The 24,745-nt window shown below is 32.5% G+C and overlaps 4 protein-coding genes across 6 annotated transcripts; 3 read left to right on the top strand and 1 right to left on the bottom strand.

Moving 5' to 3' along the window:
* Nucleotides 1–7,413: 7,413 nt before the first annotated feature.
* LOC117920998 (dirigent protein 22-like) lies at nt 7,414–8,212 on the top strand. The gene has a single exon (XM_034838734.1). It carries the CDS (start codon nt 7,445–7,447, stop codon nt 8,018–8,020), a length of 576 nt encoding a protein of 191 aa, XP_034694625.1. The 5' UTR covers nt 7,414–7,444; the 3' UTR covers nt 8,021–8,212.
* Nucleotides 8,213–9,008: 796 nt separating this feature from the next.
* Nucleotides 9,009–9,771, top strand: LOC117920990 (dirigent protein 2-like). Its single transcript, XM_034838723.1, has one exon. It carries the CDS (start codon nt 9,009–9,011, stop codon nt 9,579–9,581), a length of 573 nt encoding a protein of 190 aa, XP_034694614.1. The 3' UTR covers nt 9,582–9,771.
* A 1,364-nt stretch (nt 9,772–11,135) lies between these two features.
* Nucleotides 11,136–13,001, bottom strand: LOC117921188 (60S ribosomal protein L21-1-like). The gene is made up of 2 exons (XM_034839004.1): nt 12,726–13,001; nt 11,136–11,591 (listed from the first exon to the last, which is right to left on the bottom strand). The coding sequence occupies exons 1-2, from the start codon at nt 12,960–12,962 to the stop codon at nt 11,331–11,333; spliced, it is 498 nt and encodes a 165-aa protein (XP_034694895.1). The 5' UTR covers nt 12,963–13,001; the 3' UTR covers nt 11,136–11,330.
* Nucleotides 13,002–14,349: 1,348 nt separating this feature from the next.
* Nucleotides 14,350–21,322, top strand: LOC117921050. Of its 3 annotated transcripts, none has more exons than XM_034838817.1 (7): nt 14,350–14,491; nt 14,634–14,684; nt 15,556–15,607; nt 15,684–15,742; nt 15,911–15,956; nt 18,867–19,019; nt 20,649–21,322. In XM_034838817.1, the coding sequence occupies exons 1-6, from the start codon at nt 14,366–14,368 to the stop codon at nt 19,007–19,009; spliced, it is 477 nt and encodes a 158-aa protein (XP_034694708.1). In that variant the 5' UTR covers nt 14,350–14,365; the 3' UTR covers nt 19,010–19,019; nt 20,649–21,322. The 3 variants fall into 3 exon arrangements, with proteins under 3 accessions (XP_034694708.1, XP_034694707.1, XP_034694706.1); XM_034838816.1 differs by having other exon boundaries at nt 20,646–21,322; XM_034838815.1 differs by lacking the exon at nt 20,649–21,322 and having other exon boundaries at nt 18,867–19,221.
* The last annotated feature ends 3,423 nt before the right edge of the window (nt 21,323–24,745 follow it).

The following is a 24,745-nucleotide window of genomic DNA, read 5'->3' as shown; positions in this document are numbered from 1 at the left end:
CCCGAGGTAAAAAAATTTGACCCTAATGATTATTCCTATCCACGCTATCAATCTACCAAAACACCCTGATTTTTTTTTCTTCAATAAAGCATCTGATCCCAAATTAATTTATTAAACTAAAATCTACTACAACATATTATTTTATTTTTCCAAAACCAACCATCACACCGTCTCTTATTCACAAGTATAATTAATCCGTTTGTCCTTTTTCCACTACATGTGATAGCCCAAATAGATACAAAAATCTCTAAGGAAAAAAAAAAAAGTCCAAAAATATTTTACAAACTAACAAAACATAATTTAAGTTACAAAAATCCATATAACTCAAATTAGTATATTTCAAAAAGGTAATATAAATGAAAAACAAGTAATATTATGGTTCTTTTACTCTTTTGGGCCTTTTGAAACACTTCATGTTCTTCATGTAATTCTTCAGAAACTATATCTGCATCTAAGAATTTTAGAAAATAAAAGGGTAAGCATTTCCACGTTGTTCAGTAGAGTGTTTTACACTCAAATAAGTTAGAAATTTTAAGTCAATAAAACACAACCATATGCCAAAATATAATATTATATTTACATTATACACACTAAAAGAAACGTCAACCATACAAATTTAAACCAATTAAAATTATCATTTTTTTTATTCAATCATATGTCTAACATATCAATAATTTTAAATTTACAAAATAAATAAGTCATTTTATTCTTGAATAATATATTCAAACATATACTTGATAAATAATACAATCCTTCTTCTAAATGTAACCATAATGCAAATGTTTACATGCAATGCACTATTGTTCTCGGACTTTCACTGAAGAATACGCATTCGTACCCAAATATACTTTCCAATTGGAGTCTTCCTAGGGTAAAACTTTTGGGTCTTTCATTATAAGGATCTTATCTCCTTCTTAATTTGCACTCTATGGGATCATTCCATTTCTCATTTTTCTTTTCTTTTCACTTTTGCCATCTTCAGAGTCTTTTCATTCTCCTTTCCATTTCACACAACCATTTTTTCAATTTTTCTTTTTCTTCACACAACCATGATGCATATGAAGTGCAATAAAATCATATTTTAATATTTAAAATTTTCTAAAACATAATTTTATTTACTCCCATTATGTTTCATAATTTGCAACAATCCACACAATGATTTTTCTTAACTTTAATCACCACAAACATTAAAGAAAATTCATAATTAATCTGTATAACATCAAAACATAGTTTTAAACCTTAGCCACATAAATTCTATTTATTCCTCACATGCTTAATAATTTTCAACAACCAATATAATAATTTTTTTCTTCAATTACATTACCACACATATCCAAGAAAATTCTCACTAATGCAAATATCAGCAAAAACATAATTTATGTCATAATTTATTCATCTCCAATAATCTTAATAATTTTAACACCCAATACAACAATTTTGCACAATTAAACCAACACAACATTTGGGAAAAAAAATTCAATAATTCAAATATTAACAAAAACCCAAATTTATATCATCATTTTATGTATTTCTAATAATATCAATAATTTTAATAACCAATACAACAATTTCCCACAATTAAATTACAAAAAACATCCCAATAAATTCCCAAAAAATCCCAATAAATTCTCAATAATCCCAATATCAATCAAATATAATTTCTACCATAATTTTATTTATTCTCAATATTTCCAATAATTTTTAATAACCAAACACAATCATTTTTCATAATTAAATTATAAAAAACATCCCAATAAATTTTCAATAGTCTCAATATCAATCAAACATAATTTCTACTGTAATTTTATTTATTCTCAATAATCCCAATAATTTTTAATAACTAAATACAATCATTTTCTATAATTAAATTATCAAAAACATCCCAATAAATTCTCAATAATCTCAATACTAATCAAACATAATTTCTACCATAATTTTATTTATTCTCAGTAATTCCAGTAATTTTTAATAACCAAACACAATCATTTTCTATAATTTAAATTACTCATTATCACAAAAATTCCAAAGAAAATGCCTAAATCACCCACTAAATTTATGGTATCACAAATATTACCTATTTAATTTCCAACCATGATATTTATAATTTTTTTTAAAGAAAAATGCATTTAATAAAAGTTTTAAGATTAATTCTCTACATTTGAAAATCTAACCGTTGAATAGAATATCCTTTTAAAATTTTACATAAAACAGACGTCATTTGGTACATCCACTGTATCCCAAAGTCAACGACCATTTTCCCACTCTCAGTCGACTGTATTTCTCCCATTTCTCTCTTTTATTTTTTTTCTCTCCTTTTTAACTTCCCTACAACCGGCCGACTTCCTCATACATATGCTTATTACAACAAAACCCAAAATGTTACACATATCATCCCTTCCTCAATTATTCTTTAACTTTCATTCCATAATTATAAATTATACACAACTTATAGTTTTCCACCTCAAGAAAAATATTACCGTATTCATAATTAAATTTACTATAAACCTGCTTTTCAAAAAATATAATTTGACTTTAGATACTTGAAACATTTTTACTTTGAAATTCACTTAAAACATAATATAATTAACTATTAACAAAATTCAATTCCATAAAATATTAGAAACATAAAATAATTTTTTGACAACTAATAAGTTGAAATTTGTAATAATCCTTAACCCGTTAATTTTACCAATATATATTTACCAACAAAAATTTAAACAATATATTGAAACTTAATTCCATAAATTCACCTTTAATTAATTTATCACTTTGTATATTTTTTCTAAATTCTCATATCATAATTTAATCTTAATTTAATTTCAATTCAACTTTTTTTTTTTTTTTTATGTTTTGTAATTCTATAAATTTCAATTCCAATTATAAAAATTAAATTCAATTTCTTTTTAATTATCCATTGTAACAATTCGATATAATATAAATTTTTACTAAACTTTTCTTCCTATGGTTCTCTAATAATTACCCGATAATAATTAAATTAGTTCCCGTAACATACTTAATATTTAAATTTTCAAAACCTAGTCTCAATTATTTGATGGTTAAATTTTTTTATCAAAATCTAAATTTAATTTTTGAAATTCCCACTCCTTACATATGATGTGACAAATTTTCAAACTATTGACTTTTTACTAACTTTTCCAAAATCTCTCTTAATTAAATTCGAACATATGGATCTTCATCACTCTTTTTTACTATTTGACCCACAATTTTATGAAATACTTTATACTCTAAGAATCTAACGTGTCCTTAAAAACCTGAGTATTACAGTGGGGTTTTTCGATTACCTCGTGGGTATACTGAGGCAATGACTCACACCCTTAATAACAAAAGAGGAGATGCTCTTGTGGAGTATAATGTCTATATCTCCTATTATTGATCTCTACAACTCCGTCTTAGCCTTTCCTTTGTTTTCTGTCCAATAATGCCAATGATCAGAGGCTTTTATTTATGTTTTTTTTTTTCGTTTTTTACTATTGGACATCATGTATGGGAAAATTTCAATTCATCTATTTATTTTTCTAAATTCAATTACTTTCTTTCTTTTTCCACGTGTTTTGCTAATTTAAACATGTCGAAATTTTGAAGGAACAAAATATTTATATAAAAAAAAAATCAATAGTTATTTTACACATATAACCAATTATAACATATGATCTATCAACCACATCGCACAAGCCATAAGATCCGTCACAATGTTGATGATATTAAAAACACATTACACATTTAAGATAACAAATATGATAGGATGAGATAATATATATATATATATATATATATATATATATATATATATATATATATATATATATATATATATCTTAGGAAATCTTATCATGTTGGATAGGAAATAAATACATATCCAATAAAATATGTTATGTTATTTTATATTTATATTTAATTTTTTTAAAAAATGAAATATATATTATTTATCGGTGTTTAAAATAAAAATTATATTACAAGGTTTAACTATCTTCATGATTAAAATATTTAAAGTTCGTAAATAATTTTTTTTACATCATGTCATTTAGTATATAAACTTAGTGTTAAGAATTTGAGGCTAATCCAAACTATGGTAATCACCCTAGAGGAGGAGGGGTAAATAGGGTGATGGTCTCTTTTTCACAAATTTAAATTATGCAAAAATAAGAGACAATTATATGCAAATATATAATAAACAAAATAAACACAATTTCATATAAGGGAAGAGAGAGTGCAAACACGAAAGTTTGTAGTGGTTCGGCACTTCCTTGCCTACGTCCACTCTACTCGACTTCCTAACCGAGTGAGGGTTCCACTATCTTGAAGTTTCAACCAAGCTTCCAATCTCTTTACAATTGGATTATGGTTCCAATTCACCCTCTTGGACTTTTGTCTCCAAGCACCCTTTACACTTCTTTAGAGTTATCCCACTCTTAAACAACCTCTCAAGTGATACCCCTCACTTGAGAAAATTCCTCTCAAAGATATACAAAGATTGATCTCACAAAAATCCTAGTAATAGAACATTAGACTCAAATGATACAAGAGAAACTAGGATTGAATGGTGCACTAAAGATATGCAAGTTTTGGAATAATAGTGCACTAAAAAATACTCTTTCAAGGCTCAAATATAATCAAGAAAGATTTGGGAAAGTTTTTCTTATGAAACAATGAAGTTTGAAGCCTTTTTATAGAAGAAAAAAGTCATACTAGCCGTTGGGGGTTCGATCGGTCGAGTTAGGGGTCGACTGGTTGACTAGCCGTTAAGAAAAGTGACTGTTGGGCCTCAATCGGACCTCAACCGGACCTCAACCGATTGAGGTTCAACTTTGACCTGGAAGAGAATGCCACTGGGAGAGAGAGAAAATTTTTGGCCTCCCTCAACGGGTCCTCGACTGGACGAGCACAATCGGTCGACCTGTTGAACCGGTTGAACCATTCTTTTGGCTCAACACTCAACATTTTTCAACTTAAAACCTTTTAACACAAGTTTGAAAATCATTTAACACAAGGTTTTAGTTGAAAACGTGAAATCATCCAATTCTTAAGACATTTAAAACAATATTACTCTTAGATGATTTTGGTGCATCTTGTTTTGTTATCATCAAAATCAAGATTAACCAAACCTTGGTTTCACACTTAGTATATATGTACATATATAATAATAATGCATATATTAATATTAATTATTTTATTAGTTTTTCCTTTTTAACTACAAATTTAATTTTATAATAACAACTTTTTATTTTGTTAAATAAGTAATATGAAAAATAAAAATTTGATAAAACAAAAAAAAATATAATATATGAAATATGCATATCCTACTAGATATAAAAAAGAAGATAATAATATATTTGATCACTTATCATATCTTACGTTTGTTGAATATTAATATAGAATAAATCGTCAACCAAATATGACTTTAAAGGATAAAGGAAAATAAAATGTTTGGACTCCTTCATATTTAATAAGAGTTTATTTATGTATTTATTTAATAATATAATTAAATAATTTTTCATCACAATGTAAAAGTTAGGATAATATTATTTTTCTGATTTTATCTTCAATATTTGTAACAGTTGAAACAATTTTTTTGACAAGAAATTTCAACTTCTTTTATTTTTTGGTTTTCCTATTGTAAAATAAATGTTTTAAAAAATTGTTAACTATATAAAAATTCCTATATAAAAAAATAGAAACCTTTATATAAAAACATGGACTTACTTTACATCTTTAAAAATTATTTAATTTTTTTAAAAAAATTAATAATAAAATTATTTTATTAGTTTTTAAAAACTATTGAAAACCCTTTAAATATTGTTTTTAAAAAAATCTGAAACTTAATAATAAATTATTTTATTATTTTCTAAAGCCTATTGGGAAACCTCTAAATATCTGTACTATATTTAGCTTGGGGAAAATTGGAGGGAAAATACATGATAAAGAAATTAGGGAAAAAAAGTAGAAGAAAAGAGAAAATGAATGAAAATAAAAAATAAATTTAAAAACAATAAATTATTTTTATTTGCTACTTTAAACTCATTTTACTCATTTTAATTTATCAATATAAAGATTAAATAGTTTGAAAATTTATAAGTTTTAATTAATTATATTTAATTTTCTTTTTTATTTTTCATAAGACAATCAAATATGAAAAAATATTTTTTCTTAACATTTTTTATTTATTTAATACTTTTTGGGAACCAAAGATAACCTTAGAATCTGATTACTCTTGAAGAAAATATATTGGTTAATCTTATGTCTTTAAATATTATTTTCAAAAAGTTTAAAATTTCCAGATAATAAAGTTTTTTTTAATATCCCAATTGTTAATTTTTTTTGCAAAATAAAGGTTATTACTATTTTTATTTTAAAATAAAAATTATAGTGTTCTCTTTTGTTTTTAAAATCAAAAAATAATTTTTATATAATATACAAGAACTCTTAAATGTTTACGTTGAAAAAAAAAATATTAATTTTAAAAACTATTTAAAAATTTGAGATATTAAAAAAATTCCTACCTCAAATTTTAGAATTTCTAAAATAATTTTTAAAGATATAAAATAAATCTCTACTTTTTATACAATATATTTGGTTTTATATGGAAGTTTCTAATAAAAAATAGAAAATAAATCTAAACTTAAAATATATTTTTTATTATTTTCTTTTCTTTAATTAGTGTAAGATTTAGGGATATTTGATTAAACTTAATATTTATTATTTAATAACTTAAGTTAAATTATAATTAAATTTATTTATAAGTATTAAAATTATTTAATAAAATTAATTTAAAATTTATTTTAAATTATCAAATTGACATATTTATCATTATAAATTATAATTAGGGCAAATGGGTTAAATTAAGACAAAAGAGATGTTGAAAATAATTAGGACAAATGAGAATAAAAAGGTAAAATAAAAATATGGTATTAAGAATAAGTTAATTACTTTTATTCATTATTTAAATATCATTAAATTATTTTATCACATATATTTAATTTATTTAGTAACTTAAATTAAATTATTAAATCAATAATATTTTTTTTATAATTAACTTGAGACCTCAATTTCTCTTACCAGTCAATGTTTCGTCGTTAGACTTTGCACATGGCATCATCTATTCTTTCATATTTGATCCAACGGTCCATAACAGATAATGTTTTCGCCGTTGGAAGGACAGGAAAAGACAAAAAGAAAAAGGAAAAGAAAAGAAAAGAATAGAAAAGAAACGTGAGCGCCACCTTCCCCCGAGGAGTTACAGCCACCACTGGCCACCCCAAGTTTGGGGCGTGCTTTTAGAGGTAAAATTGTAAAAATCAGTCAAAGAAAAATTAATTTTGGCCTTATAAACAAGGTATAAATATTAACCAGTCTGATTTTTTTTTTTAGGTCTTTTTTCTTGTCCCTCTGTTTTTTTTTTGATCGTTCTCTTTGTTAATTTTCCACCATGGCCAAAACCTTAATCCCTGTCTTTCTAATTTTCTCCACCATCGTCTTCTTCTCCACCACCGTCGCAGGAAAATCTCACAAGTTCTCAGAAAAACTATCTCCTGAGAAGCTCGGATTCAAGCATGAGAAGCTAACCCACCTAAACTTCTTCTTCCACGACATCGTCACCGGCCAAAACCCGACCGCCGTCAGAGTCGCCGAGGCAGCGATGACGAACACGTCAAAGACGTTGTTCGGATCCGTCATGATAATCGACGACCCATTAACGGAAGGGCCTGAAATGGAGTCGAAGCTGGTGGGAAGAGCCCAGGGAATGTACGCATCGGCAGGGCAAAACGAACCGGGTTTGTTGATGGCGATGACCTTCCATTTCGTGGAAGGCAAGTTCAATGGGAGTAATCTGAGCTTTCTGGGCCGAAACTCGGTGTTCTCGGAGGTGAGGGAGTTGCCGATTGTCGGCGGCAGCGGACTTTTTAGGTTTGCTCGTGGGTATGCGGAGGCCCGGACTCGTACGTTGGATATGAAAACAGGGAACGCTGTCGTGGAATACAACGTCTACGTCTTCCATTACTGATCTCCTTGGACTCTTCTTCTCTGGAATAAGGAAGATGACGCCAATCACAGTCTAGTTCAAAAAATTATTATTATTATTATTTAACAAAATCTGGTGTCTTGTTGTTTGTGTTATGGGTTTGAGTTTGGATTGTTATGATTTTTTTTTTGTGTGTAAGTATGTGATGTTTTTAATTAAATTGTTATGAAATGATATTTAAATTGGGATGAGAATAGGACGGCCTTCATCCAAACCTTGTATTATTTATTTAAAATAATTCTTATGTCCATTTTAATAATAATAATAAAAAAAGGGGGATAGAAAACTTTTTATTCAAAATTTAATTTTTAAAATATATTAAAAATAAATATATTTAATAAATAATTAAAATATTATAACTTTTAAAAACTAATTTTATTAATATTTTATAAATATTAAAAATATAAAATAAATTAATTTTATATATAATCCAATTGGGATGAGAAATATCAATACTCAAACCCATCAGTTTAAAAAAAATCTCATTTGGAACAGAGTGGGGCTCCTATGAAAATTTTAATAATTTTTTTAAAAATATTATAATTATCTTTATTTTTGCTAATTTATTTTAAAATCTAACTATAATTATACCAAAAACTGTTTTTAATATATTAACGAAAATGCCTTCATTTAAGATATGTGAATGAAATTTGTTTTTCATTTTTCCATTTAAGAAATAGAATAGAAATAATTACAACTGAAATTTGTTTTTTTAATATTTTTATTAATAATTTTAACATATTCAAAGGAGGTCTCCCAAAACTTCTACCTTTTAATCAATTCTCCTTATAGAAAAAATTAATATGGGAAATCATTTCCTACTGATCTCACATCCCATTAGCAAAAATTTCCTTAATATCTTTTATAATCATTGACAATCTTGATAGCTTGAGAGACAATCCTAATAAATTAAATTGAAAATGATAATGATTCATTATATATAGTTCCCCACTCCCTCGATGGGTTCTCAATGGAGAAGATGCTCACAAGGCTCACCACCATGTCTCTGATCTTCTTCTTCTTCTTCTCCACCCTGGTCGCGGACAAATCTCAGGGTTTCTCAAGAAGTTTGTCACCGGAGGCATTGGGGCTGAAGAAAGAGAAGCTAAGCCATCTTCATTTCTTCCTCCACGACATTGTGGAGGGTGAAAAAGCCACTGCAGTGAGAGTTGCAGAGGCGTGGATGACAAACACGTCTATGACAGGGTTCGGGTTTTTAGCCATAATGGACGATCCACTAACAGAAGGGCCGGATCTGGGGTCGAAGACGGTGGGGAGGGCTCAAGGAATGTATGCATCGGCAGCAGAGAATGAGTTTGCTTTGTTGATGGTGCTTAACTTCGCATTCATTGAAGGAAAGTATAAAGGGAGTAATCTGAGTTTGTTAGGGAGGAATGAGGTGTTTTCGGCGGTGAGAGAGATGCCAATCATCGGAGGGAGTGGGGTGTTCCGGTTTGCTCGTGGGTATGCTCAGGCGAAGACTCACAAGATCACAGTTGAATCATCCATAGTTGAGTACAATGTCTTTGTTTACCATTATTGATTTGATGCAGAGGATGACGGTAAACTTTCATAGCTTTTATTTTCATTTTCCGGTTCCGGTGAGTGCGACTGTGTGTGAGGAGTGAGGACTCCACTACAAAAAAGGTTTAAAAGCTTCGACCCCCCACCTGTAATGATCTTCATCATAGAAAGATGTCTTTAATTTTAAGATTTGTATTGAGATTGATTTAGACTCCTACAGTCACTTTTACATGATCCGTCATGAGTATGTTACCCTAAGCATGCAGGCTTAGACTGTGACTTCAAGACGATTCAAAACTGTTTTTATAAACATTTTTTCTATTCTTTAGGAAATTAAAAACAAGAAAAAAATACACATTTAACAATAAAAAATATTAAGAATGTTTTTAAATAACACTTTTTTTTTAATTTATTTTTTAATATCTATTTTAAAAAATAATTATACAAATTTATAAAATCATTAAAAAATAAAAATAAAACACTAGAAAATAAAATAAAATAATATATATATATATATATCTATAACATATTTAAAAATATTAAAAACTGGTTAAAAATATTTTAGTTTCAATACAAATATTTATTTTACAAAATATAAGAAAACAGTTTTCAAAAACTGTTTTTTAAAACTATTTTTGAAAACAGTTATCACACAAACACTAAAACATTTCTTAAATGGTTGGAGCATTTTCTTGGAAGCAATAAATAAATAAACAAAATTAGGAATAAAAAACCTGTTTTAAAACTTAAAAATAGTTTTCTGGACTTGTTAGACTAATTTATAAATCTCCAAACAAGCCAGATATTTACAAACTTTTAAAAGCCACGTTTTAAAAAATCACTTTTAAAGATCATAATTCACCAACTCTAAAAGCTATGATTAACAATTTACCAAATGCTATAGCATCATAATTCTAAGTTGTTTATTTGAAAATCTTCCTTATCAAGGCTTAGATAAATTATGATCATCCATATTTTATTCTTTAAACAAACAAATTAGGAGCATAATGTAACACATTTCATTGGATATCCGGTCCGAAACACTTGGTTACAAAAATAAAATATTTTATTAAGAAAAGAATATCCTAAAATATGTATATTATGTCCTACTTAGCCAGCCAAATTTAAGCGAAGAGTTTTGATTTGGTTCAGACCTTGGTTAATTTAATAAACCCTAAAGTAGTACAAAATTGGGGTTTAGTTTTTAACATTCGGTAGCCTTTTTTCCTAAAAACCAAAAGTAAGGCCCCACCACCCAGTTGGATAGAATACTCAGAATTTGCTTGTCCCTCATTTTCTTTTTCCATGGAGGACTGAGTTGATTAGAGAATAGCATAGAGTCAGGTACTCTCAGATCCATATGGTCTCATCTATTATTCTTGGTCCTCTTTTTTCAAACACATCCTAGTAGTGAAGCCTAAGACAATCTATCATCCCAGTTACAGGGATTTCAGCAAAGCTTCTGAAGTAATATAGGGACAATGACAAGCATATTGCAAACCCATGATTCAATTTCAAGCAGCTGATCAATTCCCACAAGAAAGATCTAATGAACATGGTTTGACAATGATCGAATCACGCAAAAAAAGAATTCACGACCTTCCATATTTTTAACTAACCCAAATGTCAAGAGCAGTAAGATGTTTGGAAAGTAAACACCTCTTAGGGACGATTTTCAGAAAAACATTCCTTCAAATAAGCTAATACAGTCTACCGAAGTTTGCAGCACAAAAACCAAACAAAAAATCAAAACCAAGGAAAAGCTGACCTAGTAGCCACCCTTGAGATCATTGACAACATCATAAGGAATTGGAGTAACAGTTTCCAAGGTTGCACCTTCCACCATGAAACCTGGTTTAGGCCCCTCTGGCTGCCTTTTCGTGCTGATGATCTGACCGCCGTTCTTTTTTGCCTCTGCCTTCAATTCATCATTCTTCAACTTCCTCAGCCGGAATTCCTCAGTACACCTTGAAGGTTGCACATGCTCCACTCGCACATGGATCCGCTTCTTGATTATCCTGTTACCCACCTGGATTGGGCACATGCCATAGCCACAGATAAGCCAACAGGAAGGATATGGCAATCTTCAAGCAAAGACTAACAAATCAGAAATAGTAAACTGGACCACCCTTCAGGAAGGGCATTGAGTGTACCCATTCGGGAAAACATAAATGCTAATTTTATTTATACACAATTCCTTTCCTGCTGCATTGACAATAAACTGGATTCAGAAAGTGTTATTTAAGGATCTCACCAAAGGAAGAAACCATAATTTTAAATATGAAGATAATCCCATTGGGGATGAAAGAAATTGAGACAATTTGTAAACCAAACCACTCTAGATTTATCCATTCTTTTAAGGCATGCTTGATCCTGGAAGCTGCAACTCACATCACTATTTACCAAAGCTGGTTTGCCTCCTCGGTCATAACATCTTTGCAAATGTCTTCAACAAATTAGATGTAAAATTACCACAGAAAGATTCATAGAAACATTGGCTTAGATGGCAGCATCTAACTCTGCTCTTGAATGGAAACACTCATAAGGGCGTATTTAGAAGGAACCAGCTGCAGTTCTGTTGGTGCCTAAAAGCCGAAAACATTCCCTAATACAAAATGCCTGGATATCGTGTTTAAGGTGATTCTTTATAAAATTGCTCAGGAGTACAAGCTTAAAAGACATCCTGAGCACTGTGGTTTTACATTGATACGCATTTCCCTAAAAATCCACCACAGAAACTATGATAATCTTATGCACAAAACGAAGCTATTCTTCCGTGTTTCTTCTCATGTATTGTGATCAAACCAGATAAAGTTCTACTCAAATTGGTTTAGTTCCCATCCTTCATTTGGCTAATAGCTATGAAGCCAACTCGATTCAATCGAACAAATCCCTATTAATCAGATCAATTACAACCCACACATTATCAATTCACCACCAACTCAGAAATTTAATGCAAAAACACATGTGATCATTCAAAATGGAATAAGAAGTCAGAGGAGTACACGACGCCAGAACCAATCCAACTGCTTCAAAATGAAATTGCCACCAATACCCAATAAATCAACCACCATTTTCACACAGACAAAACATTAAACCCATAAACTACGATCAAAACACAACAACAACACAGCAGAGAGAGATAGAGATGTAGAGGAGAGACCTGCTTGTTTACTTCAACACCGATGGCGCGCTTGGTGACGTTCCAGACCTTACCAGTGCGGCCATGGTAGAACTTGTGGGGCATGCCCTTGTGGACGGCGCCGTTTACTTTGATGTCCACGTAGTCTCCGATGCGAAAGGTTCTCAGGTACGTGGTCAAGGGAATGTAACCCTTCTTCCTGAAGGGCCTCGCGAACAAGTCTCGAGTCCTCGATCGGAGTCCGTGTCCCGCCGGCATCTTCCCTTACCCAACTCTCTACCGCTATCGAAGACTCGGAGACTCTGTAAACCCTAGCTGATGAAACTTTATAGTAGGGTTTTGGACCCTAACTGGGCTTGGCCGGGCTGCACTTGTGCGGGTTCCGATCCAGCCCAAGCCCAATATCCAAAAAAGGCGGGATGATTGTTAATAAACCATGTCACTCATTAAACAAATTGAATTGAAAATCAGATATATAATATAAATTAAAAAATTGAAAAAACCAGATTTATAATATAAGCCAAAATATTTAATAGATGATTTTTTAAAAATAATTAGACATTCAATATTAAGTTTGGGTTTCCTGTCAAATATAACTTTGGATATAATTTTTAAACCAGGAGGATAATGTTTTTTTAAAAAGCGTTTTTAAGATAAAAAATAAATGTTTGACAATATTTTGAAAAAAAAAATTAGAAAAACACTTAAAGTGTTTTTTTTTTAAGCACTTGAGAGGTGTTTTTAAAAAAAAAACTTCAAAATTTACAAATATTCCCAAAGCACCTAGAGTATTCTCCGTTAACTTTCTTTCATTTCTCATTACCATTATTTCCTTCTCACTCTCTTAAAATTTCTATGAAATTTTTCTCACCAACAACCAAAAAATTATATTCTATAAAATAATTTTGAAATTTTGTACAATCTCATTAAAAATCATTACAAGCTTATTATGTAGTAAGTTCAACAACATCAATTTATATTTTTTTTGTGTACTTGTTTCTATTTTCATAATTATAAAAATAATTTTTAAAATTTTCTTTTAACAATATAAATGTTTATATATTTTTTTAATAAATTTTTTTGGATTATTATAATATTTTTTTGTTGTAATGAATGTACTTTTTAATAATTTATTAATATTGATTATTTTATTTTATTTTATATTTATGTGATATATTGTTAAAAACACTATTAAAATCATTTTTTGATATGATCATAGAAGTGTTTTTTATACAAGTGTTGTAGAATAAAACACTTATAATAAAAATACTTCTATTAAAAGTACTGCAAAATAGGCTCTCAATCATACTTTTATTAATATAATTTATCATCGTTTTGGAAAAGTAAAAATACTCAAAATTTTTATCATATTTATTTAATTTAAAAAATAAAAAATATCATAATAACTATCTTGAATAAAAGTTTTTTAAAATATAGTTTTGAGACTTAAAATCTAAAGGCACACTACAATCTGATGTGGATGTTGGGCTGGGGTTGAGTGGCGTAGTGAATTGTAGCCCAAATTGAAATGGGCCACTCAAGGCCCATGATCAGTCTAGAGCCCATGGGCTGTCGAGGGCCCATGGGCTTTGTCTTCTAAGCTATAAATCAGTTCAGTGAAAAATATTTAGAGAGTTGCGAAGAGGTGAAGAACCCTACAAATGGGAACGAGAGAAGTTTACGAGCAGAAATTGAGGAGTGGGAATCTCCATCACGACCCAACAATCAACCCTGGCCTTGGATCTCCACGATGTCCTCGTTGTCTATCTCTCATAAACCCTAATTCTGTATGCTTTCTCTTTCTGTCATAAACCCTTGCTCTGTATGTTTTCTCTTTCTCTATACGCACGCACTCTCTGTGCGTACATTCTGTGGGTCACAGAGACGACTCTGTTGTGATGTGATTGTTTTCGTTTGTTTTTGAATCAGAAAAGCGGTGAATGGACGATTACTTCCGTTTTGCACGACGCCACTGCTGTGGTAGGTTTACTTTCTACTGCAATTTCGTATCGAATTTCGTTGAATTGGATTGATTTATTGAATGAATTCTGAGCGAAAATTAAAAATTACCCCGTGATAAATATACCGTGTATAATCCAAATTGAATTGAAAGTGTGATCAGTGGTTTTTATCAGGTTTGAGATAGTTTTTTTGTGTATTAATTCCAATATGATATATTTTTTAATTCCAATCTATTGCTATTGTATGTTAGCTTTGCCCATATGCTGATAATGTTTGTGGCTGTCAACCAGACCTATGAAAAGTGGTGGACAATTGTGCATAATCCAGGAAAGGTGGTGAATCTTAATGATAAATATGTTTCTAATTTCTTTTTATAACATATTTATCAGTATGTTTTACCACGTTTTGCTGGATTTTCATTTTTTGGCTCCTTAGCTGACCAAGTGGCGGATTGTTTATTCTAGTCAGAGGCAAAACTTTTGGCCTCTTCTGTAGGGTAGGGGACTTTTTTGCAACCATAAGTTGTAATTAGCTGTTCTTAGGGTTGTTTCTCAATATTTTGAAGCCTTTATTCTTATTTTGATCAGATTTCAGACATTTTGGGAGAATGTCTCATCCTTCATGTTCTTTACAAATTAATTGAAATTGATTGTTTCTAATAAAGAAATTTCTTTTGGAACCTGATTCATAATAGTGAAGTTTGCCTCGTAAAAGATATTGTTTATAAGGTTGTCGGAGACTCTGATTAATGGGGTTTGCCGTTTCTGGCCCCTTATACCTATTGTCCAGTTTTTGTCAATCATGATATCTACCTAAAACCTAAAACATAATGTCAAAATATCGTTTGTTCCTTTTTTTTTGTCCGACTACTCTCATCTTCCCTGAGTAGGCTGGCGCAGGTATAGGTGGAATGCTTAGTGCAGTGTATGGTATCAATACAGGTATAATCAGATTCCTTTGCTTACATAATGTATGTGTATGACACACATATTATTTATAGTATTGTTTTGATTTCAGGAATCCCATATATTCAGAATCGTGTGAGGGGACCCAAGTGGCTTCCTTTTATAATTGGGGTATAAATTTAATAATTGTGACTTTCCTCTTTAATCCTTTTACCATATGTTTGTGAGGCTTTAGATTGCTCCCATCTTATGCTTTTATTCTGCTTGAAATGCATACATGTTAACTCTACAGGCATTTTCTTTAGCTCACTTTAATTGCACTGTCCTGTTTATTGACAGATGCCTCCGTTGCTAATGTTCTCAGCTACATGTGCTGCATTTGGAGGTGAGTATTGTGCCTTTTATTTAGCATATTCAAGCATGCTTCAGGCATTGTAACTTGGTTGTTACAATGAAATGAAGGAATGATGATTAAGCATTTAAGCTTGAGTATTAAAGGTGCAAATTCCCGTATATCATCTTACTGGTTTCTGGCAAAGATTGGCTACAGCTGCTACCAATTATGACTAGTTTGATTTTATTAATTTTATTGTAAATTCAATCATAGTCACACTATACACATTCTTTTTTGCTCTTCCTTTTTTTCCACTGTGGTGACCATTCAAAATGTTGGGTCTATATTTCCAGTTGTGTCGTGGGCAAGCAGGTGGGGAAGGAAGATGGGTTGATTGTTTTTAGTGTCAATTGTGGATTGTTTCTTCCTTTAGATGTGCCTTATTTTTGTACAAAAGCCATATCATTTTTTTGTTTGTTTTTTTTGGTTTTTGGTTTTTCTATCATTGGATGATAGCATTGTTTATAGATTTCCCTCTAAAAAATCTCTATATTCACACATGCAGAGGATTAGCTTAATCAATTCTACCCTAATAAAATGTCTTTGCTTATTACTTTTTTACAACCATTATTCCTGACTCTTTCTACCCTGCCACAATCACCACCATCACCAACATCCTACCACCCTCCTTCCATGGAACCCAAAAATTCCAAATCCCTCCTCCAAAGACACTTTTAATGTTATTTATTGATGCTTTTTGTGGGGAGGGGGGCTTTGGAACAAAAGCCGCATTTGGTAATTGAACTATTGTTTGCTTGGAGAAACAGAAAGGGGGCTTAATTTTCAAAAATTTATCTATCTTTAATAAGGTTCTTTTGGGAAAATGGTCTTAGAGATTTGTAAGTGAATGGAATCCTCTATAGAAACAAGTAATTGTAGGAAAGTATGGGCAAGAAAAAGGAGGGTGGTATGCTAAAGAAATGAAAGAAGGGTATAAAGTGAGAGTGTGGAAGGCAATCGGAGGTAGATGGGAGGTTTTCAAGGATAAAATAGGTTTAAGGTTAGGTCTGGGCATAGTTGTGAAAGGTGCGCCTAGGCTCCAGGCGGCGCAACGCCACCCTCCAGTTCCTCGCTTGACTGTAGGAGTCGCTCCTTCACGGAGGCGTTGATTAGGCGTGCAAGGCGCTTGCTTCTCGACCAGGCATGATGCCCCCAACATGTGTGTCTTTATCTTCTGTTGTCGTCTTCTTCTTCTTTTTCTTTTTTTGGTGATCTTCTCATTCTTCGGCGACGAGTTGCAGAGCAGTAGAGGGAAAACGACGAGGGTTTTGTTTTTTTAATTTCTTGAGACCAAAATGACGTCGTTTGGTCTATTGTTTTAAAAGAACAGGGTCCAAAATGACGTTGTTTTGGCCTGTTCTTCTTCTAGAACCCAATACATGCTTGTGTTTAGACTTGTAAAACACAAAAAAAAAAAATGCCCTAGCCTCTCGAACAGTGTGAAGAAGAGAAAAAGACAGAGAAGAAGGGGAAAAATGGAGGGAAAATAGAGGAAAAATGGAGGGCACTTGATTATATCATATAAAAATATATATGTAAAATAAGATGTGTCTCACTTCACTAAAGCCTGCGCCTTAGGTGTGCCTCACGCCTCAGGCTCTAGGAGGACTTTGCGCCTTGGTGCGCTTTGAGCCTTTTAAAACTATGGGTCTGGGAACATGGTGAAGTTTTGGAAGGACAAGTGGTGTGGGGACACACCTTTGAGGGAATCATTTTCAGAGCTCTATTCTATAGCTTACTCAAAAAATGCTTGGGAGGGTGACCTCTAGGATGGATGGTAGTTGGAGTCTTAGGTCTATGAGGCAGTTGCATTATTAGGAATTAGAGGAGGTACAAGTCTTTTTTATGAGGTTGTATTAACTCTCCATTACTTGGGGACTAAGGATATTATGGTGTGGTTGGCTACAAAGAATAGTATTTTTTCAATTAAGTACTTCTACTCCTCTTTGACAAATAGGAGAGTGGAGTCATTCCCTTTTGGCACAATATGGAATTCTTAGGTGCTATTCAGAATTTGCTCCTTTGCTTGGGAAGCAACTTGAGGCAGAATTTTGACTCTAGATCAACTCCAAAAGAGGGATTGGAGGATTTTTAATAGATGCTACATGTGCTTCCTATAAAAAAAAATAGATGCTACATGTGCAAGGAAGAAGGGCAACCATATACACATTCATCGTTTGAATGCACACTTTTTGTGGTAGTTGATTTATGTATGTTTTGGTGTACAGTGGGTGATGCACTCTTCAATTAGAGGGTTCTCTTGATCTAGCATGGGTCCTGTGTTGGAAAAAAAGATGAAGAAGGCTTGGAAGGTTGCTCCATTGTGCTCGTTTTGGACCATTTGGAGAGAAAGAAAAAGGACAGCTTTTGATATTTGTGAAAGCATGGATCAAACAATTAAAAACTCTTTCTTGTATGTATTTTGGGATTGATAGATTGCATACTAGGGATAGTTCTTTGCCACTGTTGGACTTTGTCAATTGGTTAGGCTCTTTGTTGGTTACAATTGCTGGTTTTTGTGTCACATCTCTCTTTTGATCTTTTGGTTGCTTTGTATACATCGTGTATACTTCTTGCTTTTATGTTTAATACAATTCTTTCTTACCTATCAAAAAAAAAAAATTGTCATGGTTGATCTTTCTACTTTGCTGTTAGTTAGAAAATTAATTATTTTTAATGTTTTTTCCTTCTGTTTTTGCTTGCTATTAAGAGGACTTCATTTAGAATAGCTTTTCTTATTATAATATGCCTTTCCACTATTTTTCTATTGCATAGAAGTCAGAGATGTATACTGAGTAATTGGTTTATGAAAATGTTGCAACACATGCTATGTATGGTATTATGTATGGGTAGAGTCCCAGTTCGTGAATGATTCAAATTTTTCGTGGGCTGTTTTTATAGGTTATGCACTTCCAAAGTTTGCTCAGCTCACGGTGACATCATATTATGCCGCCTCAAGTGCCTCACATTATGGAATCTCTCTACTCACCAGACACATTGAAGAGGTCCACACTGCCCAATCTCATCGTGAGAAACTCAGATGATCACTTGAAGGTGCACAAAACAAAAATATGCTTCACTTTTTGAATTTTGTAAACCATCTTATATTTCCAGTCTTAAATGCATGAAGTAGTAGATGGGTAGGACCATTCTTCCTTTATTACCTTATTAATAAAATGTATTGGGAAAACATATCTTTCTACTGTGTTTATTAAAATTTATATTAATTAATAATAGTTTCATCAAGATGCTGTTCTGGCTGCCTTGACTTTCAACTTGTTGATTGGCTGGGTTTCCTATGTGAGTAGGTGATGAAGTAAAGTTTCATCAATGATGATTGACTTTAAAGGCATGATATCATATCTAATATAACGAATTGATCAGTGCATGCCATCATCATTATAGTTCAGTGGATGATTTCAAATCATAAGGAGAACACATATCATTTCTTTCTTTCACAAAGAAATGACCTTATTAATAACTGAATTGGAGAATAGAAGAGAGAAAAAGTAGAAATAAATATTGTAGAGAGAACCCGAAAAACAAATGATAGGACAGTACCAGAACTTCTACTATGGACACAGGGAGGCTGCGTAAACTCTTGTAAGACTCCAAATAGATGGCAGCTTTTTTTGACCAATATTGTGGCATCCTAGATGGCTGTTTTAAGGTATTCACTCTAGTGAGTCAACTAATATGGAGGGTATGGTATGATATGGAGGGCAGAGTAACTAAAAGGTTTGTCCTCGATACCCCTGTTACAGTCTTACAGATCCATGATTACCCACCATTTTAGGATTGGAAAAGAACACCCATGTCATGTAGCAAAAAGATCCTGCCCTCTCTCCCTTATCCAGAATGAAGATCTTTTTATCTAATCCCAATGGCTTCCTTGACAAGGTGCAGAAATTTGAACCCTGAACGTACACTATTTCCTTCTACACCTGAGCCAAGGCCAGTTGCAAACTGGAATATTTTGCAATCTGGATTTGATAAATAGACTCACCCTCACAGGAATGTGGCCTTTTCTCAAGAGGCTAGATAATTACCTATCTTTTCCACCACAGGCATAGGGTACCAAAATTCCAGAGCAAAAATATTTCCTCCAGACAACTTGATTCCCAAAGATGTTAGAAAACCCTTGAATCCTTTTTTCATTCTAGCTGATTTCAATAGCATAACTTTTAGAATGGGGGACTTAAAAATCTGAGAGCAGAGATACTTTGAAAAGGGAAAGAGCTATAGATGAGAGGTTAGATTTGTTTTAATAAACCACCCATGGACCTATTCCACCCACCCTTTGGTTAATCCTTCTAAGAACTCCCAACTTCTTCTGTTCTAAAGAGTACCAAAAAAGTTTGCAAATTGGCAGCTTCAATTGCTTCAGTACAGACAAAACCAGTCCCTGGGCTTTGGCTGAGAAGAATTCTGGGATCATTTCTTTGGTCATGATCCTGGGAAAGAAGACGAAGGTGAATTATTGTTTGGCCATTGTTTGTATTGCTAAATTATTATCCCACTTTGAACGGGTCAAATCAGTGATTCATTTTGTTAGCTAAACTCGTAGAAGTTCTCCGTTTTCAGCGGAATATTGAAGTGAATCTCAGAGACGTGTCTGAAAATTTCTCCACAATTTATGCCATTTGATTGGGGGTACCTGTTTGATTCTAACTTGTGCAGCAGTTGACAAAATTTGAAAGGATGTTACAAAGCTTAAAACCTTGGTTGAAAGGGCAGGTGAAGACGCTTTATGGAGGTTGTAATTAAGAGGGTTATACAGACAGACGGCAAGCTTTACTTGCACATCAGTAGCTGCATCACTGTCATGTACCTGTAATCTTATGTGCATTGGCACTACACCACACTGTCCCGCCTTGAATTCTTGTGTTGTTACCTTCGTAGACAGACTCCACCTCGAGCTGCAGACTAATTACTTTGAAAGTATAGTACACAGCAGGCTTGGCAGCCGCAGCAGCAGTGAATCAGGTTGGGATTCATTGAGCTTTGACTAGCTTTAGGTTTGGCTTTGTTAAATCCGCATTTTCGGACTCATTTTAAGTCAAATCTGGGCAAGCTGAGATCGGGATCTCTCTCTCTCTCTCTCTCTTTTCGTGCTCAAGCCTAGTTAAACCCTAAACCTACCGCACCTGTTTGACTCCCAACTCCAATGGCTATGTGAATAGCTGGGGAATTCTATCATTAGATTTTAAAACGCAAAAGGTGGGGCCAGAGAGGATGCAGTTTGGCATTCGTTTTTCTGCTTCTCATATTAAGTGCAAAGAGAAGTACATCAATGCAATGGCAATGTGGAGGTGTGGCACAGTGAATGTTCATCAGAAATTATTGTTTCTTCAAAATTTTCATCTTCAACGCCTTCCTTACTTTTACGAGGCCCTGCAAGTTTTGTTACTTGTAGGCCCATTGCATTATTCTCACTTTGTATGGTCAGGATTGTCCTCCTATTCTGCGTTGTAGATGGGAGGCAAAGAAAAAAAAAAGTTTAAATTAAAAATGAAATTTAAGTTAAAAGAAAAAGAAATAATAATAATATATATTATACCAAAAACTTTACGAAAGAATATTTATTATAAGAAAAATATTTTAAACTTCCCAAACCCAGTGATACTTTAATCAAGCACTATAGTTTTCCTTGTTTGAATGGTAAAATAAAAAATTTTAAGCTTAATTTATTATGTTTATTTAAAAAATGAAATTTCGGTTTAAAAAAAAAAAATAGAAAAATGAAAACAATGTTGCTCCTTGTAAAACTTAATTTATAGGTTTTATATAAAACCGCGTAGTGGTCAACTGAAATTTTTTTATTGTAACAAAATTTGAACTTGTGGTTAAAATAAAAAATAATCCTAAGAGGAGGAGAAGCCAATCAGAGCCCAGAGAACCGACTATATGCATGGGGCATGGATCGAAAAAGAGAGGAGAAAGGGTGCATTTACCCAATGGGTGCGACCCAAAATTTGGAGGCACATCAGCATGAACCAAGGAGAGTGCAAGTGTCAACCTCGTTTACAACTTTTTATAGAGGTGTGGGCCGATGTTTCTTAAATTCCACTGGTCTCTCTCTTTAGGAGGAGTGGTCCCAAATGATAATGTGTGTACTCTTCACAAGTCTTTATTGTGCCTTTTACCATCTTTTGCATCATGTGCCCCCACTCTCACCCGCCAACATGCATTTACTTGTGGGTCCCTAGATAGATGTAGGACGTTTACATTGTGACAGTCATGGGTCTACCCTCTTCTTTCTTGTTCGTATTATTGTGGGGTACCCCTTCAATTAAAGGGGAGATGGGGTCTTCCGAAATCACCCTTATCCAAGCCCTTTCCAATGCCAAAATATCGGTACAAGGCATGGGTACAAGTGTCCTTCCCTTCTGATACGCAATGCTATTGGGTCTCAATTACTGTGTGGCAAAGTGAAAATTTCTTTATACAGATGTAACATCTCTTTGTTACATACGCCAATAGCCTTCAAAAGTACCCCTCCACCAATGTCCTTTGATCAATGCCCTATCCTTATTATTACCGTTATAACAAAATTGAATTAATTTTTATTTGGTTTAATTTCCACAGTAATACAAGAACAAGCATTTTCGATAAAACAAGTGTCCTTTTCTAAAAGTAAAGGGTAAAGGGTCCCTTCACTTGGGTCTCTTTTTGGATGCTCCCATTCCCTTTTGTGTTAAGTTTTTTAGGGTTTTATGAGCAGTGGTTGCACTGGTAGAAACCGAACTACTAGCCATTTCAGGACTGTGTCTTATACAAACATAATTGCAGAAAAAAGTTATTTTGGAGGAAGGTTTCTGAATTTGGTTTGAAAACAAAGCCTCCACCTAACTGATACTAAATTTGTGTATCAAATTCATCACCTCATAACTGAGGGTGACTCCATGTTTTGGGAACTTTTGATGTTTAAGAATCTGTTAAATCACTTTATGGATGAATCAAATTTTTAGGGTTACTGCGAATGGTTGTGTGGGTCCTTTTCATTACACACTTTTTAATTTTCTTGTTCATTTCTTAATAAATAATCTACTTCTTGTTGGTTATTAATGGGGGCTATGTCCATAATTGAATACTTTGTCCCAAAAGCGAATAATACTATTTGCATTGTTGCTGCAAGAGAATTGGATCCTAGTCCAAATTTAGCTAATGCGAATGTTAAACATATATGTTTATTAATTAACCTAATAATGGACGTCTTCGAGACGAATAATGTTAGGTGGAATATTGCTTTGTAGCTTAATTTCCTTTCTTTCAATGTTGTAATCTTCGAGTTTTCTTTTCGTGTAAAGCCTAATTAACCCTAATTTTGATAGCACCATTAGTTCTCCAACAAAAAATTTATTAGGGCTCATCTGGAAGCAACTCAAAAGAAAAAGTCTAGGATACTAGGAAGTGAATCTTCTAAATGGATTAATCTAGGGTTTGGGATTAAAAGTAGGACCTGATACTTAATTCATACACACAAACCCTAATTAGCTCCAAAAAAAAAAAATTGAAAACCTACAACACTTTAGTTGGGTTGGTTTTAGATCAGGAATTAATTTGCATATCCTTAATGTTCATTAAGCATAAGTTAAAGAAAAATTTCGGCATTACTCGCCCGGTTAAGGACGGTATCAAATTAATGTAGAATTTAAACCAATATGATAATCCCCACAAGGCCTCTTTGGCAAGAGCCCGAGAGGCCGGCATGTGATGTACCATATTTCTAATTTAAGTAGCTGGTCAATGCCGTCTTAGCAAGGTAGTGAGGTGTGTGGGGACAAAGAGGTCTAGGTTCAGTCACCATTGGAACACAAAAAGCCCCCCACCGGGCCATCCCAACAACTAAAAAAGCAACAGTGGGAAACATGGAGTGGATTTCACACTAAACCCTATTGAAAGAGTGGTAATTCATTGTTCTCATCTGCAGCCATCCGACAAAGAAGATCAGAAACATGATTTTGAGTTCACATTTGCTTTACAGTGACGCATTCCGGTGTGCATCAAGGAAAAGGAAAAGTACCCATGTATGAACACAGATACGAACAAGCTTAGCAGCTTTCGCATTGACTTCTCTTAATTCCCTAGTAGTTTTGGTGAGGAATTCATTAAATGTTGGCCATTATCATCTTGTGCTGCAAGGAGATCTAACAGAGAGATTACGGATAACTAGCAGTAGAATAATGACTTTTACAGAAGCCTTCCATTTATCTGTATCAATATCCATATATAAATGTATGCTATCATCTTGCCTTGAGGGGGAATCTCCAAATTCTTCGGTTATAACTCACACCTAAAACTAACCCACCTAACCTATCTGTCTATCATTTCATTACGGACATCTCTCTCTTTTTTCTTGCACGAATAAAAGCCTGGAGGTACAAAAGATAGGGAAAATAAAGAAGGAAGTGTAACTACCATGTAACCATATGTACAGATGTTCTTTGAAAGTGTATCAGAGAGCACAGGAAATATCTTTTGCTGAGGGTTGGTTTTGCCATTTTTTTCTTAAAAGCAGCCATGAATGAAAGTTTTGGTACTACTGCCTTCTGAATAGTGAAAAAATGTGTTAGAAAGCAGCTGCTATAGCTCAGAGAAATGACCGATATGCCTTAACCATAGTGCTATTGCAGCTTCATCAACAAAGTGATGACGCATTTCACTTTATTTTTGAATGCCCACATTCTGATACCATTCCCCTCAATTTCCTCGATCTGTCTCCATCACATTAACCATTTGATTTTTGATAATAATGCAGTTAGCCACCATTGTCCCAC

Source organism: Vitis riparia, chromosome 8, assembly GCF_004353265.1.
Source record: "Vitis riparia cultivar Riparia Gloire de Montpellier isolate 1030 chromosome 8, EGFV_Vit.rip_1.0, whole genome shotgun sequence".
Lineage (NCBI taxonomy): Eukaryota > Viridiplantae > Streptophyta > Magnoliopsida > Vitales > Vitaceae > Vitis > Vitis riparia.
This window is presented reverse-complemented; position numbering and strand designations above follow the sequence as displayed.

Excerpts from the sequence above, each read along its gene's own strand:
- LOC117921050 (XM_034838817.1), top strand. The coding sequence starts at position 14,366 with ATGGGAACGAGAGAAGTTTACGAGCAGAAATTGAGGAGTGGGAATCTC. Across the intron at positions 14,492-14,633 it reads CTCTCATAAACCCTAATTCT|AAAAGCGGTGAATGGACGAT; the intron begins GTATGCTTTCTC and ends TTTTTGAATCAG. Across the intron at positions 15,608-15,683 it reads AGTGTATGGTATCAATACAG|GAATCCCATATATTCAGAAT; the intron begins GTATAATCAGAT and ends TTTTGATTTCAG.
- LOC117921188 (XM_034839004.1), bottom strand. The coding sequence starts at position 12,962 with ATGCCGGCGGGACACGGACTCCGATCGAGGACTCGAGACTTGTTCGCG. Across the intron at positions 11,592-12,725 it reads GTGTTGAAGTAAACAAGCAG|GTGGGTAACAGGATAATCAA; the intron begins GTCTCTCCTCTA and ends TGCCCAATCCAG.
- LOC117920990 (XM_034838723.1), top strand. The coding sequence starts at position 9,009 with ATGGAGAAGATGCTCACAAGGCTCACCACCATGTCTCTGATCTTCTTC.
- LOC117920998 (XM_034838734.1), top strand. The coding sequence starts at position 7,445 with ATGGCCAAAACCTTAATCCCTGTCTTTCTAATTTTCTCCACCATCGTC.